The sequence below is a fragment of the Prionailurus bengalensis genome, chromosome E4 (assembly GCF_016509475.1).
Source record: "Prionailurus bengalensis isolate Pbe53 chromosome E4, Fcat_Pben_1.1_paternal_pri, whole genome shotgun sequence".
NCBI classification, from domain to species: Eukaryota; Metazoa; Chordata; class Mammalia; order Carnivora; family Felidae; genus Prionailurus; species Prionailurus bengalensis.
Window position 1 is genome coordinate 27,337,068 of NC_057360.1, and position 19,371 is coordinate 27,356,438.

Consider the following 19,371-nt stretch of genomic DNA (forward strand, 5'->3'; position numbering starts at 1 on the left):
CCCAGCCACCAGAGGCCATAGCCCTTACCCACTGGCTAGCCTCCACGGCAGTCCCCTTACACACACAGGTTTCCTTTGCCTCGGGCAGGCTATTCTTAAACTCTAACTCCTTCCCACGGTACTGTTGAGCCTCCCCACGTTGCCCATGACGTCCTCTTGACGGTAAGCAGCCCTGTCAAGGGCAATAGCTGAACTGCCGCCATTCATCATTTCCTATCTCTTTAAATAACGCCTGTTCACCCACGCAAGTGGCTTCACTGCCATTTGCAAGCATCTGCCGTAAGTTTCCAGAATTTCTCCAGACCACCCATCCCTCACTCACTCACTTTGCTACTCGTTTGTTATTCCTAGCTTTCCTCTCAGTGACCACACCCTTCCTACCAGCTTCCTCCTCCCCAGTCTGGTTCTGTCCCCAAGCTTTTGTCCTTCACTTTGGAACCGATTGTGCTGGCTTCCAACCCCTTCACTCCTCTGGACAGAATCCAGGTTTTCATCTGCCTCAGATACCTACAGCCTCACTAAAACCTTTAACACTCCAAGCAGGGAAAAAATATATAAACCATAATGTTAAAGTTATAAACCAGAAATAAATATAAATGCCAACACATTAGATGATGACTATTAAAAAGACTTTTCTGAGGGGCACCTGGGTGGCTCAGTCGGTTAAGCATCCGACTTCTCCTCAGGTCATGATCTCACAGTCTGTGAGTTCGAGCCCCGCGTCGGGCTCTGTGCTGACAGCTCAGAGCCTGGAGCCTGTTTTGGATTCTGTGTCTCCCTCTCTCTCTGACCCTCCCCTGTTCATGCTCTGTCTCTCTCTGTCTCAAAAATAAATAAACGTTAGAAAAAAAAATTACAAAAAAAAAAAAAGATTGCTCTGAACTGTCAAATGTTTCTCCTGCCCAAATGTTCTGAAGGCCCAATTTGCTGGCACTCAGAGTCTGCCTGATGGTGAAGCACACGTGCTCCCCCCCACTCCCACCCCACACCTGGTGGCTCGCCCCCCAGCTTGCTTCTAGCTCCTTCCCTCCATAAAATGGCCTCTTCTCGTTTCTCCCCATCCCTATCCGTCCCGGTGTGTGTATCTGTTTTGTCTCTTTAACGCATTCTCAATGAATTGATTGCTACTTATTGCTTTTTCAACAAAGATGACTAAAACGTCAAGCGATAAGCACTGCACTAGAGATATGTGTTGATTCTACCCAACAGTCACTCCCTCCTGTAGCCAGGTCCAGGAGGTGACCGCAGGCACCAGGAGAAAAATTTAAGCAACAGGCTGTAACAATTGTTCTGACCCTGAGCAAATTTACGTGGGTCACCAGAACATCCATCATTTCTCACTGCAAGTGTTTTTTAATGCCAGTAGCGATGGTTATGCATAATTTATTATCTAATTGACTTGACCGAAAAGGCCATGAGAGAAATAACAAGCATACCCAGAAGGACCCCCCTCCCTCCCTCCTGTCCTGCCTGTGTTCTTTTGCCTTATTTCTTTTTTATTTTTTGTATCAAAAGTGCATTTAAAATGGGTTTGCTTTTTATCTGTAACTCAAAATCTTTATCTCATGACCTCATTTTTTCGGCACAACCCTCCCTAAGCTCCTTCTCAGACCTTCTCTGAACCGAGCCATATGTGGCTCTGCCTTTATTTCAACTGCAAGCAGTTTCTCAGAATAGTATCATTAGCGAGGAGGACCCCTCTCTGCCAGGGAACCCGGGATGGTGTCTGCTCGCCTCGGCAATGCAGCCCTTCCAGAACTTTAACTTTGCCTTTTAAAATATTTTGTGTACAAGCTCTCTGTACTCTTGGCCTACCCCCTTGTTTTCCTTCCAGGTCTCAGTGACCGATCTGCTTTCCCCTTAATTTACTCATTTACTTCATTTTATGTCTTCTAACCTGGATACTTTCAGAGCAGTGTCTCCAGACTTTTCTCCTTGCTCATCACTGTTTACTCCATGATAGACATAGGTGCTACAGGAGGTGAGGGGAGCCAGCCCATCTAATATTTCGGAGATGATTTAGAGATTTTACTCAAGAAGAGATATTAAGGAGGGTCTCAAGATGGACAGTGTGGGTGAAGAGCAGGTGGAAGAAACAAAGCCTCTGTGAATGAGGATTATATTCATTTTCTTGTGGCTGCTGTAGCAAAGTACCACAAACTGGGTGGCTTAAAACAATAAAAATTTATTGCCTCAGTTCTGGATGATACAAGTCCAAAATCAAGATAGTAGGGTCATGCTCCCTCTGAAACCTGGAGAGGGGAATTCTTCCTCACCTCTTTCAGCTTCTGCTGGTTTCCAGGCATTCCTTGGCTTGTAGCCCCATCACTCAAGTTTTCTGCCTTCCTTACTTGTTACACAATATGCTATTTGTGTGTCTTTGTGTCCACATGACCATCCTTCAAGACACCAGTCATACTGGAGTAGGAGCCAGCCCTACTCCAGTATGAACTCATCTTAACCAGTGATATCTGTCACCACCCCAAGTTCAAATAAGGTCACATTCTGAGGTTTTGGGGGTTCGGATCTCAATGTATCTTTTGGAGGAGGGACACAATTCAATGAGGAGCATGACCCTTTGGAGAAAAGTCAGTGGTTCAGTTTGGCTGAGAAGTTGACTATGACTAGGGAGTAATGGGAGATGAAAACAATCTAGCAACTAAAATAATTGGAGAGTAAAACTGTGGACTTATTAGCTTAGTTTAATACTGAGAAATTCTCTCCATCTCTCATTCCAGTCCAGCACCTTACAATTTTTGCAACTGGTCAAAAGAAAGAGAGCTACCATGCAGGTAAGCCAATAATGTCTTCTCTATCTCTCTGTCGTTCCTTTGTTTATTAATCCAATAGTATTTATTGAGCCCCATGTGTGAGGAACCATCCCAGACGATGGTTCGGTGGCAAACAAGACAAACCTAACTTCTGCTCTTCTGGAAACACAACTCAAAGTGTGATCTTACTCATCTCCACCTATGACCTTTTTCATCAACATGTAAAAATGTTTGAAAGGAATTCCAAGGTAGAAAAATTAAAAATGGGCAGGTGGCAAAATGCAAAACAAAACAGGAAGTCATTTTAAAAGTAGAAAATAAGTAAATACACCCCAGGTAGGTGGCAAGCATGTGCAAAGCTCTTTCTATGTCAAGGCCAATGGCCTTAACGTATTATAAGGTATCAGATAACTAATTCCTCCAAACTGCTGAGGCATGCTTGTCTTTCCCCTATTGAAAACTGGAAATCTTCAACTGCCCCTCCTGGAAGGTGACAATGTAACACACTGCCCAATACTCAGCCACCTGCTGAAGTTTAAAAGGCACAGTGGGAAATACATAGCTATTTCTTCCATACATTAGGAATAATTGGACCATGCCTGGACAAGCACAATGAGTTGGACGCAAGCCTTCAATTCTAATCTGGCAGCACACTTGTTGATAAATTGCAAAACGTCTCCTGGTTTCCATGGAAAAAAAGGAAGGTACTGTGGACATGCGACTCAGTGCAATTATGTTCACTATAGTTAATATTTTCCATAAACTACAGATGGTCTCTGGATTGGGCAATATTTGCAGAAATTATATTATAATACTATCAAATACTACATAGAATGAACTTTCAAAGGAATAATGTACGAGGCAACAGCACATCTCTTATCATTCAGCAAGTGACCTTACCTGGCAGGGTTTTGGTTTTTTTTTTCACTTAATAGTATGTTTTCACAAAAGGTAGGGAAGAAGAAAAGAAAAAAAAAAAAAACAACCAGTAAGATAGTGAATGTCATTTGAGATATTCACAAATAGTCTGGCATTCATCTCTTTCTAAGAACATAGTAGGACTGTATTTCTCTGCCCCCTTTCAAGTTAGGTATGACCATGTAACTTACTTTGGCTGATGAAATGGGTACAGAAGTGACGTCATTCCTTACTGAAACCTTTCAGAACCAGTGCACAGTTTGTTACATTCTCCTATTTTGCTGCTTTAGAGGTTGTGGAAGTAAGTGTCAAGGTGAGTCCTCTCAGGATGGCTCTCTTGATGACACTGATGAGCAGAGAAACAGAGTGTGGGTGAAATTACAGATTTATAGGACTAAGACATTGAAGCTTAGGGTTTTTTATTACTGCCACATAACCTATCCCGTTCTGATTGAAATCAGCAGCAAATTCTTCGTGTCCATTTCTACTAACCAACTAGTCAACACCTTTAGTGTTAATGGGGGAGAGTTCTCAGATGGGTGGATGGTGCCCCCTAAAGGGAATTCTTTTGGGTGTGCACCTGTCAGGGTGGATCTGTCAGGGAGACCAAGGTTGGGCTCCAGATAGATTGTAAGGCTTTAGTAGGAAGATACTAGAATATGTTTATTTTAATTACTCAGTTGTAATAAATGCTTTGGATAACTATGAAATATTTCAATATGATATGATTTCAATGTGATTTTATTCTAGTCAATACTCAGCAGTGAAGTTCCAAGAATATTATGATGAACAAAGGGACAAAGGAAAAAGATGGAAAACCATAGTCAACAGAATATCATGTTAATAGATGGACGTAGCCATTGACTTAATGTCAAATTCATCCATCTCTCTCTTTTCTATTCTTAACTCCCTTAGTTAAGTCAATCTAACCACCCATTTCCAATCCAGAATTCTACTCTTACACTTCTACAATGACTATCATAGCTACCTAAGATTACTTTTGGGACAAAGCAGGGTACAAATGGAGGAATAGACAATTCCTTTATCCTGGGGAACTGTGAGGTTTGCTTTACCATGGCTTTATCACTTCACCCCTAACTCCTTTTTCCCTCCCTGCCTCCTAATCAATTCCCTTTACCCCAAACCACTCTCTTGCAAGTGTGCTCTGATGGCTTTTCTCACATGGTTTCACTCATCTGCAAAGCCCTTCTTGCTCTTTTTTTCCTATTCAAATCTGACCATCCCTCAAGGCTCAGCTGCCATCTCCATGAAGTTCTGGAACTTCCTGATGTCTTTATTAGCATTCCTCTTTTCTAAATTCCTGTAGCAGTAACAGTCTGCAGTACATCATTTCGTTCTTAATTATATAATGGTTCACCCCTGTTTTGGGTGCCCCTGTTCTGTCCCCCAGTCACTTTTTGGGGTTGTGTGCAACTCAAGACTTCTCTCTCTCATCCTTTCTTTCTCTGTCTTATGTCTTTTCATAAAAAACACCCTGCACCATGCACAGAAACACAAAAATGAAACAGGCCTTACTATTAAAAACAAAAGAGCATGACAACTCAATGTAACCAAAATAATTCAAATAGTACCTTCACTTATGATTGATAACATGTCCTTCTGAAAAGTAAGGTCTATGTAAGATGACTATTACACGGAAGCTATTTTACTGTGCAGAAGCTAGCAAAGGACAAATTACATATTTAAGATAAAATATTACATGTGGACTTCATTTTCATCTTCTTGATATTTTATATGAAATTGAGATTCTTTGAATCACTTACAAAACATGTCAATTAAAAAGAGATTTCAGGAACTTTTGCTAATGTGTTAGGCTTTTGGTTTTACCAAGCACAAATGTAGGCTCAATGCCTTTTTTTTTCTTTTCAAATATTTTATTTACTTTTTGAGATAGAGTATAAGCAGGAGAGGGGCAGAGAGAGAGAAGGGGACAGAGGATCCAAAGCTGGCTGACAGCAGCGAGCCTGATGTGGGGCTTGAACTCACGAAATGAACCATGAGATCATGACCTGAGCCCAAGTAGGATGCTCAACCAATTGAGCCAAGCAGATGCCTCGGTTCAATGCCTTTTTCTTAAAAAAAAAAAAATTTTTAATGTTTATTTATTTATGAGACAGACAGAGACAGATCATGAATGGGGGAGGGTCAGAGAGAGGGAGACACAGAATCGGAAACAGGCTCCAGGCTCTGAGCTGTCAGCCCAGAGCCTGACGCAGGGCTCAAACTCACAGACTGCGAGATCATGACCTGAGCCGAAGCCGGACGCCCAACCGACTGAGCCACCCAGGTGCCCCTCAATGCCTTTTTTTAAAAAAAAGTTTTATTTTATTTATTTATGTATTTATGTATGTATGTATGTATTTATTTATTTATTTAGAGAGAAAGGGAGAATGCGCGTGTGAGCTGGGGGGGGGGGGTGGCAGAGAGACAGGGAGAGAAAGAATCAGAAGCAGGCTCTGTTATCAGTGCAGTTCTCGAATTCGAGAACTGTGAGATCATGACCCGAGTCAGAATCAAGAGTCAGATATTTAACAGACTGAGCCACCCAGATGCCCCAGGCTCAATGCCTTTGATGATTCTATATACCTGTACACTCATAGAATCAGAAATGGTAATTAGCATGTGGTCAGTTGTCAATAAATTCTTGTTGATTATTCACCTTCACTATAAAGTGCTTTGATTTTTTTTTGACAAAGCCTTTTGGACCTGAGCTCTGGCTTTCATATGCTAATATATGTATAATACATACATACCAATGTATTTTAGTTTTAAGTGATTTGAATGTATGTGTGTACTTAAAGCCTTTTTGGCAAAACTAGGAAAAATTGAATACAGAGGACTACATGTTAGTTGTCATTTGTTAATTTTCTTAAGTATGAGAATGGCATTATGCTTTTATAATAGCATTTTCTTATTTTTAGAAGATACATACGATAATACTTAGGTTTTGAAGTACCGTGATGTCTGTAACTGATTTTCAAATGGTTCACCAGAAAATTATAGGCAGGTAGATAGATAAAGCAAATATGGAAAAATGTTAACAATTGTTGAATTCAGGGGATAGACAGTTGGGTGATTCTTTATTATTCTTTCAATTTTTCTGTATATTTGAAAATGTTAATAATAAACAATTGATTAAAGAAAACTTGCTATCATGAGAAAAATCAGAAGCAGGAACATTAATATTCAGACCAATTATAATAGCCAGTGACATGGATGTGCATACATGAATTGTGTGACGGAATCTCTGTTACTAAGGTTTATAGTGCTGTTATTTCTGAGCAATACTTGATGCATTCCAATAAATAGATGTTACTATTTGCTTGACCCATTTGGGGGATCAGGAATAGAGGTGTAATTCTATAGTCAAAACAATGGCTTAAAGGTATACACGGTCATTTGACATTTCAAGAGATGGAAGTTAAAAACTTACAATCAGGCTTCAATCAGAAAAATAAACGGGTAATTTAATTTTTAATGTAAAGATGTTTTTGGAAAAAAATGACACATTGCAAACTACTTGAATGTTCTTTTCTCTTTTTAAGGTAATATAAACAAAACTGGTTAATGTGATTATATCTGCCTGACCAGATTTTCTTGATGATAAAAACCATTCCTGGTTTTTTATTACTAATGTCTGATGAACTCTTGCAAGCATTTTTAAATGCCACAAAATTCATCAAAGTCATGATTTCTTCCAGGATGATGCTCAGCTGTGGATAATATCAACAACAATGGGATGAACAATTTTGATGAATGCAAACTGAAAGAAAATGCAGCATATGAAATTCACATTTTGGTATATTTTTATTTGCTAAGTCTTTTCAGCTTTAATAAACACATGTCAAGATATACCTACTAAATATTCTATCTTCTATTGTGCATTTTAGAATGTCAATTTTAAACTTAAAGTGCCCCCAAATATTTGGAAGAACAGGGTGAGGTGCAAGAACTTTTTTTTTCAAGAAAGAAAATCCAGCAACAAAAACAATAACCAACAACAATAAAGAGGGGGTAATGACGTAGATTCAGAGCTAAGCTTATCTCACTCTACACTGTATAACCTCTATTTCTTACTGTGACATTCAGAATAATAAGTGTACTCATTAGGACATTTTTAACCAAGCACATCTTAACAAAGTCTGTTTTCCTCTTCAATCTCAGTTCTTGGGTTCTAAGTCTAAAGAAGAAACACCATTAGGATTTGGCTTCTGTTCAATATAAAGATATAATTACATAAAAAATTGCTCCATTCCTTCTGCAAGGTGGGTGTCTTTCCCAAACACGAAGACAAAGATACTCTAGCAAACCTCTGACCGGCAGAAAACAAACCTGGCTCTATGTTGCCATCATGCGGTCAATATCTATATTATACCTTCACTTCACCGGTGCCGCGCAAGATGGCAGCCACCTGGAATCTTAAACCACCTAGAGTAGTGTCAGTGGGTCAAACCCACAGGCCTCATTTTTCATATAAAGAAACCACATTTTATGGAGGTGCAGTGTGTTAGTTATGTTTTTGTTTTCTTAACCCTTTATTCTTCAACCTAGTAACTGTACCCAGAAAAAGATAACAGATTAACGAGATGGATACAAAAATGTTTAGTTTCTTAGTTCCAAGTTCAGTGATTCTTTCCTTAAAGATCTTTACTTTTAATGCAACTACACATAGTTCACATTAATTTCTTCCAATTGACTAATAGCTCCCTTTTAATTTAATGAATACTGAGCACCGTGTGTTTTAGTAGATATAAAAGGCCCAGACTATAGCATTGTGTGTCAACTATACTTCAGCAAAAATACATACATACATACATTTTAGGAGATCTGTGTGTTAGATCCACTTGGTCATCCACCTAAATATATCAGGCCTCATGCAAGTCACTCGATGTTTAAAGGGCTCCTTCCTCCTCTGCTCAACAAAGGACTTTTATGGGGGAGAATATCCAGCAAAAAAATCCTATCGTTATTTTGTTTCAGTGTACACCACGAGATTTAGTACTTAATTTTACTGTCTTATTTAATTTTATAATTTTTCTAATGAGTCCTAATCTTGTTTCTACAACTAAAATTTAAGTTATTTGATTGCAAGAATGATAGCAGACTCTCTGGCCTGTGGACTGTATTACATTACCTGAAAGGTTAATAGTCTGCATTTAATAATTCAATGTCGATTAATTTTCAGCAAGTCAAAATAACAATGAAATTGTAAAACTATTTCACTACTTCACCTTCATATTATACTAATATATAATATGCAGCACCATTGATTTACTAGCTAATATATTAACAACAACAACCAAAATGTTTCAAATGTGGGCCAGAAGTGAGCCATCACTACCCGCTTACTTGAGCCCACTGATTCTCTATATTGCTCTGTGGTTCATTTTATCAAGCACGGTAGAATCTGTTCAGGACTGATATCTAAGAGTATGCTAGGCTTTTATTATTTAATCCTATTTTGCTTTGTGGCAGATGATTCGCCCTTGTATTTGAATTCATGTAATGCTAAGCAGCATTACACAAGGTTCTACCATTAAGTCAGTTTCTAAACCCACAAACACACCCCCCAGAAATCTCTGTTACTTACACTGAGTTAAGCCCATCCATTACCATCAAACAGCCTCTACTAGGGGGGAGGGGTCTCAAAATTAATCAAAGTTTTTTTAAATTTTTAGTAGGAAATATCTAACTTCCTGAGAACTTGAGGATGTGTTTTCGTTTGTTTGTTTGTTTCCATTAAATTTTACTCATCATGCAGAATTCACAAGGACTCCATGGTCGGGGCAGTGATTTTCCTGTTGTGATTCCTGTATTTGAAGGTGGTCAAATGAACTTCAAAATTATGCAAATCAGATAATATAGTCTAATATCTCTCTCTGTCTGCTTATCTGCCTATGTACTAGAGTCCCACTAATGTGCTTAAGAGTTGGATTAGGGGTGCCTAGGTGGCTCAGTAGGTTAAGCATCCAACTCTTGACTTCTGCTCAGGTCAGAATCTTGTGGTTTGGGGGAGAGAGACCTGAGTAGGGCTCTGTGCTGACAGTACTGAGTCTGCTTGGGATTCTCTCTCTCCCTCTCTCTCTCTGCCCCTCCCCTGCTCGCATGCTCGCGCACACTCTCTCTCTCTCTTCAAATAAACAAATAAACATTTTTAATTTTTTTTTCAATGTTTATTTATTTTTGGGACAGAGAGAGACAGAGCATGAACGGGCGAGGGGCAGAGAGAGAGAGGGAGACACAGAATCAGAAACAGGCTCCAGGCTCTGAGCCATCAGCCCAGAGCCCGACGCGGGGCTCGAACTCACGGACCGCAAGATCGTGACCTGGCTGAAGTCGGATGCTCAACCGACTGCGCCACCCAGGCGCCCCTAAACATTTTTAAAAAAGAGTTGCATTAAGGGCCATAGATTGCCTAAAAGATTACATCCTACTAGTTAAGTACCATCAATTTGATTAGTGACATACAAATAAGCCACTAACCTATAAGAACTCTATTCTTTTAAACATTTGCAAGATAATGCAGCCTTGGGGCACCTGGGTGGCTGGCTCAGTTGGTTAAGCACCTAACTCTTGATTTCAGCTCGGGTCATGACCTTGAAGATCATGAACTTGAGCCCTGCATCCTGCTCCATGCTGGCAGCGTGGAGCCTGCTTGGGATTCTCTCTCTCCCTCTCTCTCTGCCCCTCCTCTGCTCATGTTCTCTCTCTCACTCTCTCAAAATAAATAAATAAGCTTAGAAAAAAGATAATGCAGCCTTTGTTAAGCAAGGTTTTCTTCTTAGGAGTAGGTTAACATATGTTCCAATATTTAGTTTTTGTTGGTGAGAGAAAATCAGCTAATTACACTTCTGCTGTTTGCTTATTGATCTTCCTTATTACTAAGTGAAAACAAGCAATATTGCTTGTTATTTTTATACCCCTGTGCATTTGCTCATGTTACTTCTGTCTGGCATGCCCTTTCCACATCACTTGTCATGTACTATTGCCCTTATTCATTTACTCTCCTAAGTCCTTAAAGAAAAATGACCAGGTCTTTTATAAATTCACTCATTTATCTATTCGATAAAGATTTAGCTATGTGCCAGCTCTGTGGAATACAGCAGTGATAAAATCAGACAAAAATCCCTGCCTTCCTGGAACTCATATAGACATGATATAACAAATGACTAAAACATATTGTTAGCTGGGTGGCAGTAAGTGCTAAAGAAGTGGGATAGGGTGTTGGGAGCATGGAGTGGCAATTTTTAATAAGGCAGCCAAGGAAAGTTTGGCTAATGCAACAACTGAGCAAAAAGACCTGAAAGAGGTGAGGGCAAACCACATAGAAATCTGGGGATAGAGTGTTCCAGAAAGAGGGACTAGCAAGCATAAAGTCACTAAAATGGGAGTATTCTAGATAATTCTAGATTTGAAGAAGAGCCAGAAAGGGGCCTATGTGGCTGGAGTAGAATAACGTGAATAATAACCTTGTTTATCTTGATATCCCTAGGTTTTTTTTTTTATTTTTTTTTCAACGTTTATTTATTTTTGGGACAGAGAGAGACAGAGCATGAACGGGGGAGGGGCAGAGAGAGAGGGAGACACAGAATTGGAAGCAGGCTCCAGGCTCCGAGCCATCAGCCCAGAGCCCGATGCGGGGCTCGAACTCACGGACCGCGAGATCGTGACCTGGCTGAAGTCGGACGCTTAACCGACTGCGCCACCCAGGCGCCCCAATATCCCTAGGTTTTATTACTGTGTCTGAAACATATTAGGAATGAACAGTTTTGATGAATTAATGAATATTTTAATGATAATGTAAAAAAAAACGGTCAATGTTTCACAAAACCTGAATTGTGCTAAATCCAGTTACTTTTTTAACAAAAATGTTTTCTTTGGTTGTCCTATCTTTAGTTTGTCATTGATATGACTTTTATTCAGGTTGTAGGTACATTCAGGATGTCATGTTGCAGTATATTATAATCTTCTCTTTGCGCTTCTTCCTATTAAATTACTTATAAAGAACTGTAACCTACAGCGAATGCAGACACTGGAAAACGCTAGCAAACGTTGTTGGATGGCATTCTTATAACATTCAGATCTCTTAGCAAATTAATAGTGCTACTTAGAATCACTTAAAGAATTTGCCAGTTTATGGAGTGACTTGTCTTCCAAAACTTATTTCTCAGAACATCACTCATAAAATGTGTATAAAGCGTACCATGTGCATAATCTTATTAACATTTATTGTATTTGCAAAATGACTCACTGTTAGCAGCAGATGGGGCCATGAACACATGTACACCAAGGCAACCACCACCAGCAAGACTGATTAGCTCTTGACCACTTTTTGCCTGATTGTTCCTTTCCCTGGGTCACTTTGGACCCCAGGTGTTAGCATTTCCTGCTATGGCTTTTTTTTTTTTTTAAGCAAAAACAAAAAACTTTTTTATGTTTTATTTATTTTTGAGAGAGAGACAGAGACAGAGACAGAGCACGAGTGGGGGAGGGGCAGAGATAGAGGGAGACACAGAATCCGAAGCAGGCTCCAGTCTTTGAGCTGTCAGCACAGAGCCCGATGTGGGGCTTGGACCCACAAACCATGAGATCATGACCTGAGCTGAAATCGGATGCTTAACCAACTGAGCCACCCAGGCAACCCCCTGCTATTGTTTTTAACTTGTCAGTGGATCCCTTTGAATCAATGACCTCTCCAAATTGGTTGTTAATCTTTAATACTGATTAAGTTTTTATTCTAATTATGATATTTTCTGTCTTCCCAATTTCTCTGCTGATTTCTTCTTGAGATTCAGAAAAACATATTCAGGGGCGCCTGGGTGGCTTGGTTGGTTAAGCATCTGACTTCCGCTCAGGTCATGATCTCACGGTCTGTGAGTTCGAGCCCCGCGTCGGGCTCTGTGCTGACAACTCAGAGCCTGGAGCCTGTTTCAGATTCTGTGTCTCCCTCTCTCTCTGCTCCTCCCCTGTTCATGCTCTGTCTCTCTCTGTCTCAAAAATAAATAAACGTTAAAAAAAATTTTTTTTTAATGTTTAAAAAAAAAAAGAAAAACATTTCCCTACAGTTCCCAAGAAATGCTTGAAGGGAAACACCAACTGTAAAAGATTTATTTTCTCAAAGTTGCCAGATCCTGATAGTTTTGGAGTTTTAACAGAACCCTCAAGAAATCAAATGTTGTCAAGTGTCAATGCCCTTCAGCTGGAGGCTGAAATCAGGAAGTCAGCTATAGTAAACCCAGTTGTATTTATTTCTTGTTGCAACAAGGAAGAATACACACCATGGGGAACCATGGGCTGTCTCAATAAGAAGATGTTCAGAAAACACCTATTACAGAATTTGGGCTTTGGTTGGTGACTTGAGGTAGAGTCTGAAGAAACAGGGACTTGTCCTCAATTGGATGCTATCAGAAAGCCAGGACAATTCCATGATTGGGCATCTCAATAAATCTTATCTATAGGGAGAGAAGACTAACATGAGAATAAAGCTATAGTTTGTAAAGAAGTAATAATCATTCATTTTGGCCAATAGAAAGGGTGTTTGGTATTTTGTGGGACAGAGTGATATTGTTTTTGTCTGTATTTAGACAAGTTTATGAAGTGTTTTGTCTTATTTTTATCATGCTTTTACAATGATACCTTGTCCAAGGTTGATATTTCATGAGGTTATTTATATCTATAGGAGAATATATGGCTTAACTGTGAGTGTCAGGCCAGCTTCTGAATGTCAGGGACTCTTCATGTTTTTTCCTTTTCATACGTTATTTTAAAAAGTTTTTTTTTTTAAGTTTATTTATTTATTTTGAGTGAGAGATAGGGGCAGAGGGAGAGGGAGAGAGAGAATCCTGAGTAGACAGCACAGAGCCTGATGCAAGGCTTGAACTCATGAACCATGAGACCATAACCTGAGCAGAAATTAAGAGTCGGATGCTTAACTGACTGAGCCACCCTGGTACCCCTTTCACATGTTATTTTTTATCTTTTCATTCAAATACAGTGTACATACAGAAAAGTATACATTTTAAGTGAGCTTTGATAAAGCGAACACACCTGTGTAACCAGGGTTCAGTTCAAGACTAAAAGTCTTTTGACTTTTAACACCACAGAATAGTTTTGCCTGCTTTTGAGCTTTTTACGAATGGAAGCACATGAGCTCTTTTGCGTCAGCCTTCTCATAATAAATTATGAGATTTATTCGTGTGTTGTATGTTACTGTAATTAGTTCATTTTTGCTGCTAAGTAGTACTCCATTGTGTAAGCACACTACAGTTTTATTCGACTGTTGGTGGACATTTGGGAGTCTCCAGTTTGGAGCAGTATAGAAATGAATGTTCCGGTACATGTAGTTTGGTGGACACATGTATGCATTCTTGCCGGGTAAAAGTAGAATTGCTGTATGCTTATATTCATAAAAGAGTTTTGCCTGCTTTAGTCCCATGTTATTTAAACTGCTGTTGAATACAGAAAAAGATGAAACTTGACTTTTTCCTTGATTCTCTACTTACTAGTTGTGCACCTTAGGCACGTTATTCAATGACTCTGCTGATTTCCTATGTGCAGAGTGGAAATAACTGTACCTACCTTTAGTAGTAAGGATTAAGTACCTTAAACAAGAAGGGATTCAATGAGTTATTATTATCACTTTTTAATTGTAAAATTGTTTAACTGTAAGAATTTGTTCTCAGCCATCCCTTGCTCCTTGAGAGCAAGAGACTGACAGTGGCACATTCTAGATACTCAAAGAATATTTGTTGAATCCTGACCAAAGCCTTCACAACTTCCTGTCTTTTCTTTCTTCTCTCACCTGTCTTTGTCCCATGTCCACCTGCATAAAGTCTAACCCCAAATGGTCGATAACCACTTTTTTTTTTTTTTGAGAGAGAGAGAGAGAGCACATGTGAGCGGGGAAGAGGGGCAGAGGAAGAATGGGACCTTAAGCAGGCTCCAAGCTTGTGGAGCTGGTGGAGGGACTTGATCCCACGACCATTGTATCGTGAACTGAGTGGGAATCAAGAATGGGATGCTCAACGGACTGAGCCACCCAACTATCCCAATAACCGCTCCTTAGAACACTTTCTTTGTACCAAATCTGATGGTGCTTATTACATTGTTTTGAGTACTAAATGAACAATGTTTTCGTTTTTGTTTTACAACACTTGGTATATAATAACTACTAAGTAAAAGTTAATTGTTATCATCAGGTTAGTTTTTGTGTAGTTTTGTGTAAGTTCCTTTAGGGCAGAACTGTGTCCCAGTTTTTGGTTTCACTTCAGTGTCTTCAAAGCACAGTGGCAAAGGCTGTCAGAGAAGACAAGTGCTAATGGCGGGGAGGGAGATGGGGCGTCCCAGTACCACCCAGGGGAGTGGGGCGTCCCACGGGCGTGCAAAGCGAGACAGAGAGGAGTGGGTCGACCAATTAGTCACGCGATTTAGGCGGCGAAGGCCCCAGCTCCCAAATTTTCACTCATTCAAGTTAGAGCTAAGTTCTCAAGCAACAGATGTTTGTGCAGGGATCGGAGGCCAGTTTGGGGACGCCCGGGTCACACACCCCTGGAGGCGGGTACAGCGGAACCTTCGTCCTCAGCTCCGTGTTTCCGCGACTCCGCTCCCATCGCTACACTACCAAATAGCCTGCCTCCTTCCCCACTCCCGATGGCCTATTCCGAGAACAGGTTCCAGACTTTGTGACTAGCAATTTCAACAAAACGATTAACAGACATCCCGATGATCGAGGACAGTTTCTCCGAGCACCGTGTCTCTAGCGCGCCCCCGCGAGTTCCCCTTAGCGGAGGGCGCCCAACGCAGGGCCGCCCGCCCTTGCGGGTCCAACGCCGAGACCGCCTCCGCGCCTAGCCCCGCGCGCGTGCTCGGACGCGTGCTCATGCGCGTACGCCGCCCCGTCCTGCCCCGCCTCGCGCGCACGCCGCCCCGCCCCGCCCGGCGCGCACGCCTCCCGGCCCTCGCCGCCTGCCGCCCTTCCTCCCCGATCCCTCAGCTGCGCAGCCCCCAGACTCGCTGGCCGGTGGAGGGACTCGGGACGAGCCAGAGCGCGCTGTTAGCCTGAGGAAGCCGGGGGAGACCCACTGGGCCGGGCAGAGCCGTCAAGAATAGCGGAGCCTGCCCCGCACGCCCGGGAGCGAAGTGAGAGCGAGGCAGAGTTACGTGAGGCAGCGCAGAGTAAGTGGGCTCGGGTCCGACTCGAGGTCGGGCTCGGGACCGAGACTGGTGGGCCAGGCCCCCGAGCCGGCGTTACCCCCGGTCTGAGGAGCACCGAGCGGACACAGAGGGACGGACCGAGCAAGGACTCATGGCCTCGCCATTCCTGCCCGCGGGGGCCACCACGGGCGACAGCGGCGGCGAACTGAGCTCGGGGGACGACTCCGGTGATGTAGAATCCCTCCAGAGCCCCGAGACCGAGGCGTCTGGGAGCCTGACCGAGCTCTTTGAGAAGGCTGCAGCGCACCTCCAAGGCCTGGTTCAAGTGGCCAGCAGAGAGCAGCTCTTGTACCTGTATGCCAGGTACAAGCAGGTAAAGTCCCAGGGAAGGGGTGGGTGCGGGAGAGCCGTAGGCGACCTCTTTCCTCCAAAAACTAATAGTAATGGCTAGGTTTAAGTGCGTGTGTGTGTGTGTGTGTGTGTGTGTGTGTGTGTGTGTGTTTAATCATCTATTAAGGAATACCATCATTCTGAATTTGGAAAGGACCGATCTGCTATCCTAGGGATGAAGGTTCACTGGACATTGAATGTCAGTTTTCTACGACTTCTCAGACTTGCACAGTGACCATGCACTTACGCTTTTACTAACTTCAGAAAATGAGGATGAGAAAATAAGATTTATCATACACTGTTGCTAAGGGTCATATGGAGGTAGTTACGGAAGTAATATGGTCATATGGAAGTGATGTTAAAAAAATTGTGAGATCCGAGGAAATTATATAATTGTCATAAAAGGGTGATGCAATACAAAATAAAGTATTACCACTTTTATTATTGTGATTTTTAAAGTCCTAAATATTCTAGACTTATGTTTTGGCTAAATATGCTTCTGTTAGATACAATTATAAAAATTTTAGAGCTAGTAAACACCAGGTGAAATAATCCCCTTCTTTTGCGGGAAAGGGAAGCCCAAAAAGAGTAGATAACTTGCCTAGGGTCATACAGAAAATCAGAACTAGAACTAGGTTGTAGCTCCTGGACTCTCTCTAAGGTTCTGAACTTTACCTGGAAATAATAATCATAATGCCATGTAAGACATATTTAATTTATCATTCAAAGAATCAAAGGTACCAGAAGTAAAAATAATTAATTGCTTTATCATAATCAACCAATACACAGCATCTTTTATGTGCAAAACACTTGGGTGTTATGCCTTCCGGGAGTGCAAAGAAGAAAACCATGATGGTATTTGCCTTTAAGAGACTTAAAAAGTTACATGAGGCATCTAGATTTAAACATGTGAAAAATTGCTAACAAGAGTTAAATAACATTTTAGGAAGACTCCATCTCTTTGGAACACTGGAAGCAATGACGTTTTGGGTAATAGTCCATTTTATTTTACTGAAAAATTTCCCCCTGTCTTTTGCTTCTTGGTATCTATTTCCTCCTGTTTCCTTTTAGAAAAAATAGTTGAGGGTCCCTCTGTATTCTTCAAGTGAATATGCTGAATAGAGCATTGATGAATTTTGAAGATTGATGAATTTCAGTTATGAATATCAGTTAAAGTGGTTTGAGAGAGCTGTAGATACGTATGATATAATAGTGTTGAATGAAAATTGCCCCTGAATTGGCCTTGGAATTTGCTTTCTTGCAGAAGTTGTGGATATCTAATTTTTCTTTGGTTATTTACCCTGTCCAAATAACATTAAAATGAGATGTGCAATGATTTAACAAGAGTTTATTGAACGTTGTCCTAGGACCTTTAACATGTCTGAATAATAATTCTCTGGGCAGTATAAGACTTTTCCTATAAATTCGCTGGAGAACATTCTTTTTCTTTCTAGGACATAACCTTATCTACTGATATTAGAGTCATAATTATTAAATATCTGATTTCTAAGTTACCAGTGAACTGCAGTCACCTGTCAGCTGGTAACGATTCTGTGTCGAGTATACTCCATCCAGATACACTGAAAGAGGTGTGCCCCTCACCCTTATAAGAGTTTGATGTTAAGGTGTTTAGAAATACTTTGTATCTGGAAATAAAATTTTTCATTATTAGAGAATAAGGTTATGTTTACTTAGATATGACATTGGGACACAATTTTTATCAGTCTCATAAATATTTTACTTTTAACAGAATCCTGAGATAGTGCTAAAAATAGCATCTTTGATAGAGTAATAAAGTTGAAATTCCAATATAATTTTTGCATCATGAATCAGAATTTCTCATGAAACAATTATGTTTTGTTTTGGAATAGCACTGTATTTTGTAGGCTGAATGAGGTAAAGTTGTCCCCAGGAAGATGATAAAAATAAGCTGAGCTGTGAATCTTCTTTTCTTGGGCAGAGCCCTAAACTTACCTAACATAGTAGCTTTTTTAGTTTCAGAGAAGCCTGTAGCTCCAAAATCATCTTTTAGTGAAGTTTCAAAAAGATCACACAAATTAACAGTTTTTTGATTCTCTGCATTAGCAGCAAAAGATAACTAATTGACACCTGTGAAAACTCTAGGACAATGAAAATTTCAAACTCCTTTTGGCTTTATTTTATAGGAGCCTTCAGCATGAGCACAGTGAGGATACTCAGCATGTTCTCTTACTTTAACCTGGTCACATGATTCACTGGCATTTGCTATTAGCACCCTTTGTTAAAATATTCTCTTTCAAGGCACTGGATGTATTATATATATCAGAGAGAACAGAGTTTAGATGTTCTTTTAAAATGGTACCTTTTATAACTCTGCTTTATAGCTCATGATTCATTATTTAATCATTTGGAAACTGTTGCTCATCAAGTCCTAAAATCCTGTAGTTTTGTTTTTCCAGTCTTTTCTGATCCAGAACTGTTCTTTGAATTTGGGAATACAAAAGCTTCTGTGTCAGAATACAGGGTCAGCTGCTGAACTTTTATTTTCATTGCACATAATGGTGTGGAGGTAGGTGATCTAGAGCTGGTAGGCTGGCTCTGCTTCATGAGATCATCCAGGGGCTTGGTCTTTTTCTGTCCTGTAGTTCTGTCATCCCTCAAGGCAGCAGTTCTCAAATTATGGTCTAGAGATCCCTGAGAATCCCTGAGACTTTCTCAGGAGATCTGTAAGGTCAAAACTATTTTTGTAATAATACTAATACACTGTTTGTTTTTTTTCTATGTGATGAAACTGGTGATGCATCAGTACGAATCAAGGCAGTGGCAGCAAACTATACTAGTAGTCTGGTATTTTTACCACTATGTACTCAGAGTGAAAAAAAAAAATCCAATTTCACTTAAAAATGTCTTTGATAAAGCAGTAAAAATCATTGATTTTTATTAATATTAATTCTTGAGTAGGAGTCTTTAGTATTGTGTGTGATGAAATGCAGGGTACACCCAAGGCACTCCTGCACACTAAATTATATTGGCTATTTTTGAGGAAAAACACTTGTGTAATTTTTGAGTTGCAAGCTGAGCTATCCAGTTTTTTCATGAAATACCATTTTTCCTTAATAGAACAAGTCACAGATAAACT

General features: G+C 40.5%; 1 protein-coding gene across 4 annotated transcripts in view; it reads left to right on the forward strand.

Annotated features, from left to right (window-relative positions):
- Nucleotides 1-15,626: 15,626 nt before the first annotated feature.
- Nucleotides 15,627-19,371, forward strand: part of ACBD6 (acyl-CoA binding domain containing 6) — a 202,505-nt gene continuing 198,760 nt past the window's right edge. For 3 of the 4 annotated variants that reach the window (XM_043568327.1, XM_043568326.1, XM_043568328.1), the window contains exon 1: nucleotides 15,627-16,236. In XM_043568327.1, the coding sequence (XP_043424262.1) occupies nucleotides 16,015-16,236 (222 nt within the window). In that variant the 5' untranslated portion in view covers nucleotides 15,627-16,014. The remainder of the gene's footprint in view (nucleotides 16,237-19,371) is intronic. The other variant, XM_043568329.1, reaches the window with a different exon arrangement.